At 46.2% G+C, this 12,459-nt stretch overlaps 1 protein-coding gene across 2 annotated transcripts in view; it reads right to left on the reverse strand.

Annotated features, from left to right (window-relative positions):
• SLC22A1 (solute carrier family 22 member 1) overlaps window positions 1–12,459 on the reverse strand; it is a 36,024-nt gene that overhangs the window by 11,095 nt on the left and 12,470 nt on the right. For both annotated transcript variants that reach the window (XM_033234287.1, XM_033234288.1), the window contains exons 5-8: window positions 11,660–11,774; window positions 11,356–11,462; window positions 8,174–8,388; window positions 4,390–4,498 (exon numbers count right to left, since the gene is read on the reverse strand). In XM_033234287.1, coding sequence (XP_033090178.1) covers window positions 4,390–4,498; window positions 8,174–8,388; window positions 11,356–11,462; window positions 11,660–11,774 — 546 coding nt within the window. The remainder of the gene's footprint in view (window positions 1–4,389; window positions 4,499–8,173; window positions 8,389–11,355; window positions 11,463–11,659; window positions 11,775–12,459) is intronic.

The following is a 12,459-nucleotide window of genomic DNA, read 5'->3' on the forward strand; positions in this document are numbered from 1 at the left end:
CTTTTCATGTTATCCTGGTTTCAAATGCACTTGCATTTTCCCTTATTCTTCTAAGAGCTTTTGTGTGATTTTCAAGAGGTGCAAGAAAAGACTCCGTTATTTTTTACTATTTTTAAGAAATTATTGTTAAAAAGGAAAAAAAAATGGCAAGCACATGGAAACTAGAAGAAGTGGGGAACTAGGCACCTTATTTACCATTCAGATGTTTGTGGTACTTCCTTCATTGAGTCATTCTACAGCATGCAGTGAGTGTGGCCATAGACGAGTTCTGTGAGGTAGAGAGAAGTATGACCTGACACGGGGTTTCTGTTTTCAAGGAGCTCATAAGAAGGTGAGGAGATAAAAATGCAAAGATCATCTTCAAAGCGAGGCAGTGAGTATTAATGCCGAATGAATGTTCTTACAATATGCGCTGCACAAAGTGAGGAGGAGAAGAGCAGTCCAACTCTGAAACCGCCTGGAACAGAGGCAGGGCCAAAATGCTTTACATAGAGACTGTCTGAACATGGAGTGCTTATAAAGTAATAAAGTCACAGAAATTATCCCTTCTCTGCAAATTAAATTTGATGCAATTGATTAGAAATATCGGAACTTGAATGACTGCCTTACCTTGTGTGTGCGCGTGTGTGTACGTAAGAAGTTGAGAGTTTTTTCTGAACATCTAGCTTCCCTCCCTAGTGAATGAGAATGATTCTCCCACCGGCTCTCTGCGCAGTGGTCAAGGGTTCCTCAGGGATGGATTACTTGGCCTTTCTCCCTAGAGAACTATGCACTCAGTACCTTTCACAGTTTACATTTTGAGTCAGTCCCCTTGGCCCGGTGGCCATGACAATGGAATTGTTTGGCCTGGCTGTTTTAGACTCTGGGCTCAGAACTGCCAAATATAGAAGGTTTTCTCTTTAATTTGCCTTCATTTCCTGTACTCAGTCCAAGTAACTTTTTACCAATGAGAGTCTCAGACATGGCCTCTTAATAAAGGATTAGTCAGGTAAGAGTGAATCAAGGCCATCCTGGTGTCTTCTGGCTTTACTGAAGGGCTCAGAGCACTGTGCATGTATCAGATGAGACTGGGGAGCTGGGGTGCTTCCTAGAAACTATCGGTGTGATGACATAAGGAGAAGAAACAGTGTATACAGAGGAAAAAGAGTTTAAGGTAACATATGGAAGTTCTTTTTTTTTTTGAGACGGAGTCTCACTCTGTCGCCCAGGCTGGAGTGCAGTGGCCGGATCTCAGCTCACTGCAAGCTCTGCCCCCCGGGTTTACGCCGTTCTCCTGCCTCAGCCTCCCAAGTAGCTGGGACTACAGGCGCCCGCCACCTCACCCGGCTAGTTTTTTGTATTTTTTTAGTAGAGACGGGGTTTCACCGTGTTAGCCAGGATGGTCTCGATCTCCTGACCTCGTGATCCGCCCGTCTCGGCCTCCCAAAGTGCTGGGATTAGAGGCTTGAGCCACCGCGCCTGGCCAACATATGGAATTTCTAACAAACTAGAATTTCTTAGAACTTTAAGTAAAGTGGTTACTTTTACAATTAAAGTAATCTTCATTTAAAACTAAGTCTTCCAAGGTACAGAAGGCAGTAAGTACAGGCAAAGACACTCAACATTATTAGTAATTAGGAAAAATAAAGTCACAATAATACCATTACTTACCAAAATGACTTTTAGAAAGCTGACAACACCAGGCCAGGTGCAGTGGCTCACGCCTGTAATCCCAGAACTTTGGGAGGCCGAGGTGGGCAGATCATCTGAGGTCTGGAGTTCAAGACCAGCCTGGCCAACATGGTGAAACCCCCTCTCTACTAAAAGTACAAAAAATTAGCCGGGCGCAGTGGTGCCTGCCTATAGTCCCAGCTACTCAAAAGGCTGAGTCAAGAGAATCGCTTGAACCTGCCTGGGAGGCAGAGGTTGCAGTGAGCAGAGATCATGCCACTGCACTCCAGCCTAGGCAACAAGAGTGAAACTCCATCTGAAAAAAAAAAAAAAGACTGACAGCACCAAACGCTGATGAGAATGTGGAACCACAGGATTCCTCAAACATGGCTTGTGGGAACACAAGATGGCACAGTCACTTCGGAAAACGGTCTGACAGTTTCTCATAAACACGCACTTACCATATGACCTAACAATTCCACTCCTGAGTTTTTAACCCAACGTAAATGAAAACATGCATCCACTGAAAGGCCTGCATCCAAGTGTCTATAGCATCTGCATCAGAATCACTCTGAAGGAAGCAGTCCAAACGTCCCTCAAGTGGTGAATAGCTAAACAGTGTATGAAATGTGGCACACTGACATTCACACGCTGGAGGACTATGCAGCAACAACAAGCAAAACACTGATACATCCAACAAGTGGGTGAGTTTCATCATGCTAAGTGAAGGAAGCCAAACACAAAAGGTGACATGCTCTATTATTTCATTTACAGCTCACTCTGGAAAAGCTAAAACTACATGGTCTGGAGATGAGAAGAAAAGGGGATTGACTGCAAAGAGACATGAAGAACCTTTTGGGGGTGATGGAAATACTCTCTGTTTTAATCGTGGCAGTGGCTAAATGACTATATATACATATGCGAGACAGTGTGTGTGTGTCGTCAAACTAATCTAACTGCATGTTAGAAGCAGTGAATTTTACTCTATGTCAATTATACCTCAATAAACTTGATTTAAAAAAGTAAGTTCTTCAGCAGCAAAAGAAAAGGCAACAAAAGTAAAAAGAGATAAATTAGACCACATCAAAATCAAAAACTTCTGTGCATCAAAGGTCACAATCAACAGAATGAAAAGGTAACCTATGGAATGGACTAAAATATTTGCAGATTATATACCTGATAAAGGGTCAATCTCCAGATTGTATAAACCATTGCTACAACTCAACAACAACAAAACCAGTTCAAAAGTGGGGAAAGAACTTGAGTAGACATTTCTCCAAAGAAAATACACAAATAGTCAACAAGCACACGAAAAGATGATCAACATAATTAATCATCAGAGAAATCAAAACCACAATGAGATAACACTTCAAACCCACTAGGATGGCTACTATCAAAAAGACAAACAGAAATTAGCAAGTGTTGGCAAAGATGTGGAGGAACTGGAACCTTTGTGAACTGCTGGTGGGAACGTAAAATGGTGCAGCCATTATGGAAAAAAAATGGCAGTTCCTTCAAAAAACTAATAATAGAAATTACATTATGATCCAGTAATTCCACTTCTGGATATTCCACCCCAAAGAACTGAAAGATGTCTTGAAGAGATACTTGTACATTCATGTCCATAGCAGTATTATTCACAATAGCCAAGCAGTGGAGCATCCCAAGTGTCCATTGAGAGATGAATGGATAAACAAAATGTGGTACATATGTACAATGGAATATTACTCAGCCTTTAAAAAGAAGAAAATTTTGGCACATGCTACAACATACATGAACCTTGAGGCCGTTACACTAAGTGATCTAAGCCAATCGTACAAAGACAAATACTGTATGATTCCACTTATATGAGATACTTAAAGTAACCAAACTCAAAGAAACAGAAAGTAGACAGGTGGTTGTCAGGAGCTGGAGGGTGGAGAATATGGGGAGCTAGTGTTTAATGAGTACAGAGTTTCTGTTTTGCAAGAGAAGAGTTCTGGAGCTTGGTTGTGTGAAGGTACTTAACATTACTGAACTGTACACTTAAAAGTGGTTAAGATGGTAAATTTCATATTATGTATATTTTACCACAGTTTTGAAAAGTTCCTCAGTTTACACAACAGTAATGTGCTGTAATGGAAAAACCACAGGGTTCCAGCTCAGGAAGATGTGGTCCTTGCCCCAGCCCTGCTTCTTTCTAGCTGTCTGACCCCTGCACGGCTTCTTTCCCTTTCTAAATCACAGCTTCCTCCTATGTAAAATGGGGATAATCATACCCAAGAACAAATGTAAGGGCTAAATGGAATCACAAGTATGGAAATACTCATGTGTCACTATACAAATGTCAGCTGTTTAAGAAAATGATGCCCAGAAGTGTCAATGAAATGACTGATGTTTACACAATAAATTAGTGCCAAGGACAGGGCTACAACACAGGTTTCCCAAGTCCCTGTCCAGTGCTCACTTCTCTACACCAGCCGCCTTTTGTTCTTGTACTTGTTGTATGTACAGAACAACTTTGACACCATCTGTCAGCTCACAGGGTCCCGTTCCACATTTTTTGATGTAATTATGGGTTGACCCTCTCTTGATGCTTAACCCCATCTCTCTGAATGTGATTTCTTAACAATGCCACTCAATGTCCAAACTGAGCAATGCGGGGGCATCTTGAGGAAGCACCTTGTTGGAGATGTTGGTTCCCACTGAGCTGGTGAGTTCAGAGCCATGTCACTGGCTACCCCTGTTCCATGCACTCACCTGACAAATGTGGGGTACAGCTCAGCATTCACCAGGCAGATCATTTGGAATGCAATGGTGATTCCCATTCGGCCAACACACATGAGTATGATGTTTAACCAGCGCAGCTCTGGAAAGGAAGCACCAAGAGGGTGTGGGCGGTGGATGGGGGCTTCGTTCCCTGAGTTACTGAGAGAGGCCACGGTGGGTCATGCTTGGACTGTTAGAGCTGGTGGGGCCTGGAAGGTTGTCTTATCTAACTTTTTCATTTTGAGATAAGTAAACTGAGTCTCAAGAGATTTGGGGATTTGATGATGACATATTCAAGAAGACTCCATTGTGCAGGGAAAAGAATGGGCTTTTTGAATCTCAGCCTGGTTTCCTGGGCTGTAAAATGGGAATAATGACACCCAGCTCATAGATCGTCATGAGACTTAGAGCTGATGTGTGTCAAATGTCCACTGTGACCACAGAATTTTAAAGTTGGCTTTTTATTTATTACATGACAGTATCCATTGCTAGTTCAGTGCCTGAAACACAGAAAGTACTCAATAAACATCATCCCCCTAGTAGTAGTTCTCAGACTAACAAAACAGATTTCTAATCCTCAATCTAATATTTGTTTCCAATACAGTTTTAACTGAAACACCTTTTGTGAAAGTCTCAGAGGCTGAGAATTAGGGAAGCGAGCCCTGTTTCACACTGGCAGGCTGCTATGGGGTTCTTGACCATCTGAAGGCCCAGCAAGCCCTCTCCCTATTGAGAATGACCAAAGATTTTGGCTTCACTGGAAAGAAGCTCAGGTCCTTAATAACCACTATCATCTTCTCTGCATGGGTTACCCCCAGCACTGAAATGCAAGTGACCCTGTGACACACCAGCTCACTATAAAGGCCTCTGGGGTCACAGACACGATGTCAGCTTGACCCTTGTGCCCAGATACTGGCTATTTATGGAAGTCTTGTTTCATTTCACTTAGCCAGTGTGAGGGTCCAAACGAGAGTGCCCCTCACCCGTCTCATGGGTGCAACACAGTCTCTCTGCCTCCTGCAGCTCTCAGCCCTGATAGAGAAGCCAAGCTGAGCCTTCTGTTAAGGACCACACCTCATCTAGCTTCTAAAAGATAAAAGGCAAGGAGTTCACTCCAATGCCTCAAGGGAGGTCCACGTTCATAGGTCGTTAGCCTAGTGATGCTTGACCAGAGATGAACAGCATCCCTGGCCTCAGAGAACTGACCATGTCTCCACTCTGCACCACCAGGGTCACTCGTTACAGCAGCCAGAGTGACCCAGTTAAGACTGAAGTCGGGTCAAGTCCACTCTTGCTCAAAGCCACCAGTGGTTTCCTACCACTCTTGGGATAAAGTCCACAGCTGGCTATTTCCCAGCTCACTGCATGCCTCGCTCCACTGCTCCCCACGAGCTCACCTGACTCTGGTCCCTAAATCCTGAGTGGTCCCCCCAATGCCATACCCTTCTCTCCCCAAGGGCCTTGCATGTGTCCGAAAACTCTTCCCAGATTTTTACATGGCTCTTCCCACTTCATTTAGGCCTCCTCAGGCCTCCCGTGCCCATTGTAGAAAGCACTGACATCCTTCTTTTTTCCCTCTGGAATGTCAGCTCCATGGAGCAGGAACTTTTTCTGCTTTGCTCATGGTTGAAATCCTAGTGCCTAGCTACCTGCCATCCATATAGAAGGCCTGGAGATATTTCCTGCTGGAGGAATGAATGACTGTCCTAAAATGTGATAAGGACTAAAACAGAGGGACAAGGGGTGGGCAGGAACTGGGAGGAGGAGGTTGGGGAGGGGACAATGCCTGGGCTCTGTCCAGGTGACAACTGAATGGACTTCGCCCTTGATCGCCCTCCTTCTTGGCACTCAATGCTCTTAACTTTTTAAAAGTCTTCCCATCCATCACATCTTACCCAGGATTCCAAAAACAGAGAGATTGGGAAGAAAGTGGGCAAAATCTATTTCAGATCCATGCTGTCCCTTTTCCTGTGTTCTCTGTTCTTTCTCCATGAAAAAAAGGGAAAAGAAAACTGAACTTTCTTTCCCCACCCATTTTTCTTTCCAGCCTGATCTATACAGCCTAGTTCTTGAGCATACAGATTTCACAGAACGGTCTCTACAATACCCTGCCCGAAAGCCTGTCAAAATGACTCACTAAACCAACAAGTGCAGAGCACATGCAATAAAAACTGAGAAAAGAGCAAATCTGCCCTTGTATTTATTTTACAACATATCCAAGAGCAGTGAATGTGAAAGGCAATTTATGTACTCAAAACTGACGGAAGTTAATTTGCTTTAGGTTTAAATGTAGCTTGGTTTATCTTTGATTGTAAGAATTACAGACTAAAGTATACATCCACCGAAATGGCCCCTCTTAAAAAGACGAGCCAGATCAAGTGTTGGGAGGATCTGGAATAATCGGAGCTCCCATGTGTTCCTGGGAGGAGTATAAAATGATCTAACCACTTTGGAAAGCTGTTTGGCAGTGTCTGCTAGAGCTAAACATATGCCTCCCTGGGACCCAGCAAGTACGCTCACAGACCTGTACCCAAGGGAAGTGAGAGCATGTGCCTACCCAAAGATACGTGCAAGGATGATTTTAGTCCCAATAAGTGGCAAACGCTGGAAACAACACAAGTGACAATCAACAGTGAAAGGGATGCAGAGTGTCATATTTACACAATGGAATGCTACACAATAATTTTGTTTGAAGTTCCAACTACACTTTCATGTGCCAATGTGGGTGGATCTCATAGGTGCAATGATGAATTTCTTGTGCTTATAATCCCATCACTTTGAAAGGCTGAGGTGGGAGGATTGCTTGAGTCCAGGAGTTTGAGATCAGCTTGGGCAACATAGTAAGACTCCATCTCCACAAAAAATAAAAACATTAACCTGGCACGGAGGCTCACACCTGTAGTCCCAGCTACTTAGGAGGCTGAGGTGGGAGGATACCTTGAGCCCAAGAGTTCAAGGTTGCAGTGAGCTGTTGATTGCACCACTGAACTCCAGCCTGAATAACAGAGCAAGATTCTGTCTCAAAACACAAAAACAACAACAACAACAACAAAAATAGTGTATTTGGTATGGTGTCATCTATATGAAGCTCAAGAACAGACACAATCTGTGGTGACAAAGAGCAGGGTAATGGTGACCTTGGAGGGGTGGTGGGGGTTGTTGTGAAGGAGCATAAGGGAGACTTTGGAGAAGTTGGCAATGTTCTCCATCTTTATGAGGATCATGCTGCCCAGGTGTACACATTTTTACAAATTCATGGAGTCGTGCACTTATTGTTTGCTGATTGTATGTATGTTAAAACTCCATTTAATTTTGGGGGTTTTTTCTTGTGGTTTTCGGGGTTTTTTTTTTTTTTTTTTTGGAGATGGAGTCTCGCTCTGTCGCCCAAGCTGGAGTGTGTGATCTCGGCTCACTGCAACCTCCGCCTCCTGGGTTCAAGCCATACTCCTGCCTCAGCCTCCAGAGTATCTGGGATTACAGACACCTGCCACCAAGCCCGGTTACTTTTGTGTTTTTAGTAAACATGGGGTTTCACCATGTCGGCCAGGCTGGTCTTGAACTCCTGACCTCAGGTGATCCACCTGCCTCCGCCTCTCAAAGTGCTGGGATTACAGGCATGAGCCACTGCACCCGGCCCCTCAATTTAAAATTTAAAAACACGTTTTAGACAAAGGTAGCACCTCATCTTTGTTCTCGTTCCAGAGGCTTATCAAAGAGTTATGACACTCTCCCCACACTTGGATTGCCGGGGAAATGATGAAAGCAGAGAACTCACCAGATGAAATAAAAATCATGACAAGGCAGGCTGCTCCCGCCAACAGATTTGACATGGCTGTGGGGTAGATGCGGCCCACGCGGTCAATGGTGATGAGGGTGATGAAGGCCCCCGGGAATTCGACCAGCGCCGAGTAAAGGAAATCCAGGTAGACGTTCCCGCTGGTGGCGCCAATGTGCAGGATAAGCCCCTGGTAGACCACAGAGGCGGTGAACCTGAGCCAAGAGGAGGTTTCAAGTCAAAGGCGTGAGTCAGAGACTGATAAAGAATCCCCTCCCAGATGGAGAAGAGCTTGAATCACTGGGTTTAGAATGCCCTAGAGCAATATGAGAAGAGGGGAGTAAAAATGAGAAAGCGTGTCCTAGAAGGGCCCTTGATGATAAATTTTTTTTCATGATAGATGTGAGAGTACCACTTGTAGGATATGCCCCCAAGTCTCCTGGAGATTGCACGTGATGATGGCTACTGTTCACCGCACACTTAGATGTCTGATTCTGCACCGAATCCTTCACGTGCGTAACCTCATTGGACACTCCAACAGGCCTACGAGGAGGTGGGCAGGAGAGGGCAGGAAGTAAGGGGCAGGTGTCAGACTGCTTTATGAGCTGTGTCACCTTGAGGAAGTTAACTAACCTCTCTGGTCCTCAGTTCCTTCATTTGTAAATGGGATCGTAATAGTACCTCCCACTTCTGTTTGTCTTGAGTACTTACTGAGTTAGCGTACAGGAGTGCCAATTATAGTTCCTGGCACACAGTATGCACTCAGGGCACTCAGAGGACTCACAGCACAACAGAGAGGCATGGGCCAGGTCTTTCCAACCGCACCATGGCATTCCCTGCCCCTTATTACGCTGTCCTTAGTGGACGCTGTTGATTCACCTATGCTCTTCCATGCACTGTACACCCCCTCTGTCCATATTTGAGAAAATGTAGCAACATTACAGCATACGGCACACAGAGCTGAGGCCCCTAGCTAAATCACTCTCACCTGAGCCAAAATGTAGGGCGCCTCGTGTGTCACTTTGTGGGGAAAATATCATTTGGAAGCTAGAAAGCTTTTACAGTCATATTTACATTGTGAGAAGAGATTTGGGTCATAAGAAACTACTGTCTCATCCCAGCATGCAAATTGCCTATCAGCTCCAAAACTGAGATGAAAATGGATGTTGCTAAGGAATCTATCTCCTTGTTTGATACAATTTCGCCTGAAGAAGCACTGGGATGCTTTTGTTTCTAGTCCTAAATTATTCCTGATTGGACCAAGGGCCAAGAACACAAGAAAGAAGGTGCTTGCCTGCAACCAACTCAGTGAGTTGAGATTAGCCTGAGTGCCTCCATACCATTTAGCCAGTTAAAGACAACAGTCATATTACTGATAAAGAAACTGGTTTAAGAGAAAGGAACATATAACCTTGATTTTCCTGTCAACAAGCCAGTTAACAAATGTGCCGGGCTGCCACCTGTGGGCAGAACCTGTGAATTGCATGTGCGTATTAACAACAAAAAAAACCACATTGACATTGAACATTTTCCTGCATCCATGCTGTACTCTCTTGTATGTCATTTACACATATAATCTCCTTAATCCTCCCAACACATCTATGAGATAGGTACTATTACTTCTCCCATTACTGAGGGGGAAACTGAGTCACAGAGAGATTAAGGCCCTTTGGAAGGTCACACAGCCAGGACATGGTGGACAGACCTTTTGAGTCTCAGTCATGACAACGAGCAGGACAGTAGAAAAGGGTGTCCAGGAGCCAATGGTGTGAGGCCTTGTGGGCCACAGAGAAGGATCTGGCTTTATTGTGAGTGATTAGGAAGCCAGCAGAGGATAAACAGGGAGAGACAAGGTCTGTTGAGCCCTAAGGGATGACTTTGCCTTCTTTATGGAGCACCAAGGGGCATGGGTAAAGCCAGCAGGCCACCCAGAAGACACCTGCAGCAGTGCAGGTAAGAGATGCTGCAGAAGTGTCCATGAAACGGCTGACATTTATACAAATAATTAGTGCCAAGGCGAGGGCTACGACCCCAGCAAGGGAGCCCAGGGTGCCCACGATGGGAAGCAGCAGGTTCTGAAGGCGTTTCCAAGCTAGCTGACGGAACTTGCCAGAGGATTGGAGGTGGGGGTAAGAGAACAGAAGAGTCAAAAACACTGCCTTGCAGGGAGTCTCGGGGCTGGGGAGGGGAGCTGGACAGCGCAGCACAGCGGGCAGTTATTTCCACTGCAGCGGCCAGTCCCAGCCTCCACGCTGAGTCCAGCACTGAGTATCCATGGAAACCCGCCAGGTACATGGGGCTATTTGCAAAGGTTCACGGGCCCAGCATGTGGCTGGGTGCAGGACCCCAAGGGCAAACTCGGAGACAGGGAAGGTGAAGAGTGAGGCAAGAGAGGACATGGTGAACCTGGACAGATTGTCGGGCACAGTGGTTACTCATTCAACTTTCAGCAAATATTGATTGAGGGTCTGCAATATGCCAGGCACTGACTTACTACAAACTCTTTGTTCCAGTAAAACCTCACATAGAAGCGCAAACAAGTGTGCCTGGGTAGCAGAGCTGCTCTGGCTGAAGGGGCGAGGCCCAGAGTGCAGTTGCAGGGCCCTCACTGTATGCTGAGCGGAAAGCCCTTGCGCCGAGGAGGAGCAGGGCAGGGGATTCCTGCTCAGGACCACAGCTGGGGGAGCATGCAGACCCCTGGAATGTGCAAAGCGTGTGTGGGTGGGTCCATGTGGGTATGCATTTTCTAGTCAATAGGTAACAAATGCACAGAGACGCTCAGGTAGGGTCTAGGGTGTTTAGATATGAGGAATGGAACTTCCTCCTCAAAAGCTCCAGGAGTTCTCATCCACCTTCTGACGCTGAGTCAAGACTTGGCTGTTCCCAGAAGATGAGACCATGTCGAATGGAGGCAGCCCTGATAACCCTCTATCCTATTTCACTCATCCCACTGGTGACCTCCCATAGGTAACAAATGCCCCTTACTAAAATGAAGCCTTTTTCTTATTATTCAATCCCCAAAGGAGAAATAAAAAGAGCTCTTTGACCACTCACAACTATATTAAAATTCTTTTTCCCTTTCTCTTTTTCCACCTGAGTATTCCACTGTCTGTAATCTATAGGCCAGTGTTTGGGCGAGCGCGCTGATTCTGCCTGGGGAAACGCACAGGAGCGCTCCTCACCACAGGTACATCAGGATGAAGGTGTGCTTCCTCAGGCATGGCGTGCGGAACAGGTCTGCAAACGAAGGGCTCAGCTTTTCCGTGACATCCTCTTCAAGGGAGAGCATCTAGAAGGGAGGGAGAGCATCAGCCACACTCACACTGTCATAGCAGAGCCACCAGGGAGGCGGGCCTTGCCACCCCTGTGCTTCACACCCATGACAAGGAGCCCAGTTCTGCTCCTTCCCCTGGCAGCCCCAGGTGACTCTGCACCGGAACCCAGCCCCAGATTCAGTGATGTGAGATACCCCTTCCGAGATTTCACCTTTAAATCAGCAGGAGGCAGCTTCCCATTCTTTTGAGCGATGTGGTCCATGATCTTTATTGCTTGAGTGTTTCTTTTTTGTGATAACAGCCACCGAGGGGACTCCGGCACACACCTGCAGATACCACTCATCACTATCTGGCATTTTCCCCGGAACTCCTCTGACGTTCAGCCCTGAGCAGGGTGATGCTGTTGCTCAGTGCAGCCTGCCCCCCTCACACTGGGACGGTAATCCCTCAAGAAGATGAGGACCTGGGGTCAGTGTGCGCTAGCCCATGTGGTCCGGGTGGGAGCTCTGTGAGGACCTGGGGTCACTGTGCGCTAGCCCATGTGGTCCGGGTGGGAGGTCTGTGAGGACTTGGGGTCACTGTGCGCTAGCCCATGTGGTCCGGGTGGGAGGTCTGTGAGGACTTGGGGTCACTGTGCACTATTAGCCCATGTGGCCCAGGCAGGAGCTCTGTGGGTCACTCATACTCCTAGTGCCACCTAAGATTTATAGACCAAAAGGGAGCCATCACTTCCTATGTAGCCTTCCTTCTGTGCAGCAGGGGTCCCATCTCTTCAGGACGTGGCAGCCTTTGTCCCCCAGGGAAAACGCTCATAGAGAAGATGCTCCATGTACATTACCCGGTGACATCAGGGTATCTCCAGGCAATGCAAGGGCTGTTGAACACTTCTCAAAATATTTCCCAAACAAAATAAAATGTATTTACTGTCCTTTAATATCACATCAACACCATGCTGTCTATTTCAAATGGGACGAGGAGGGTACAACTCAAAGACTCGGCCTTTCTGGCACA

The sequence above is a fragment of the Trachypithecus francoisi genome, unplaced genomic scaffold (genome assembly GCF_009764315.1).
Source record: "Trachypithecus francoisi isolate TF-2019V2 unplaced genomic scaffold, Tfra_2.0 Lachesis_group15, whole genome shotgun sequence".
Taxonomy (NCBI): Eukaryota; Metazoa; Chordata; class Mammalia; order Primates; family Cercopithecidae; genus Trachypithecus; species Trachypithecus francoisi.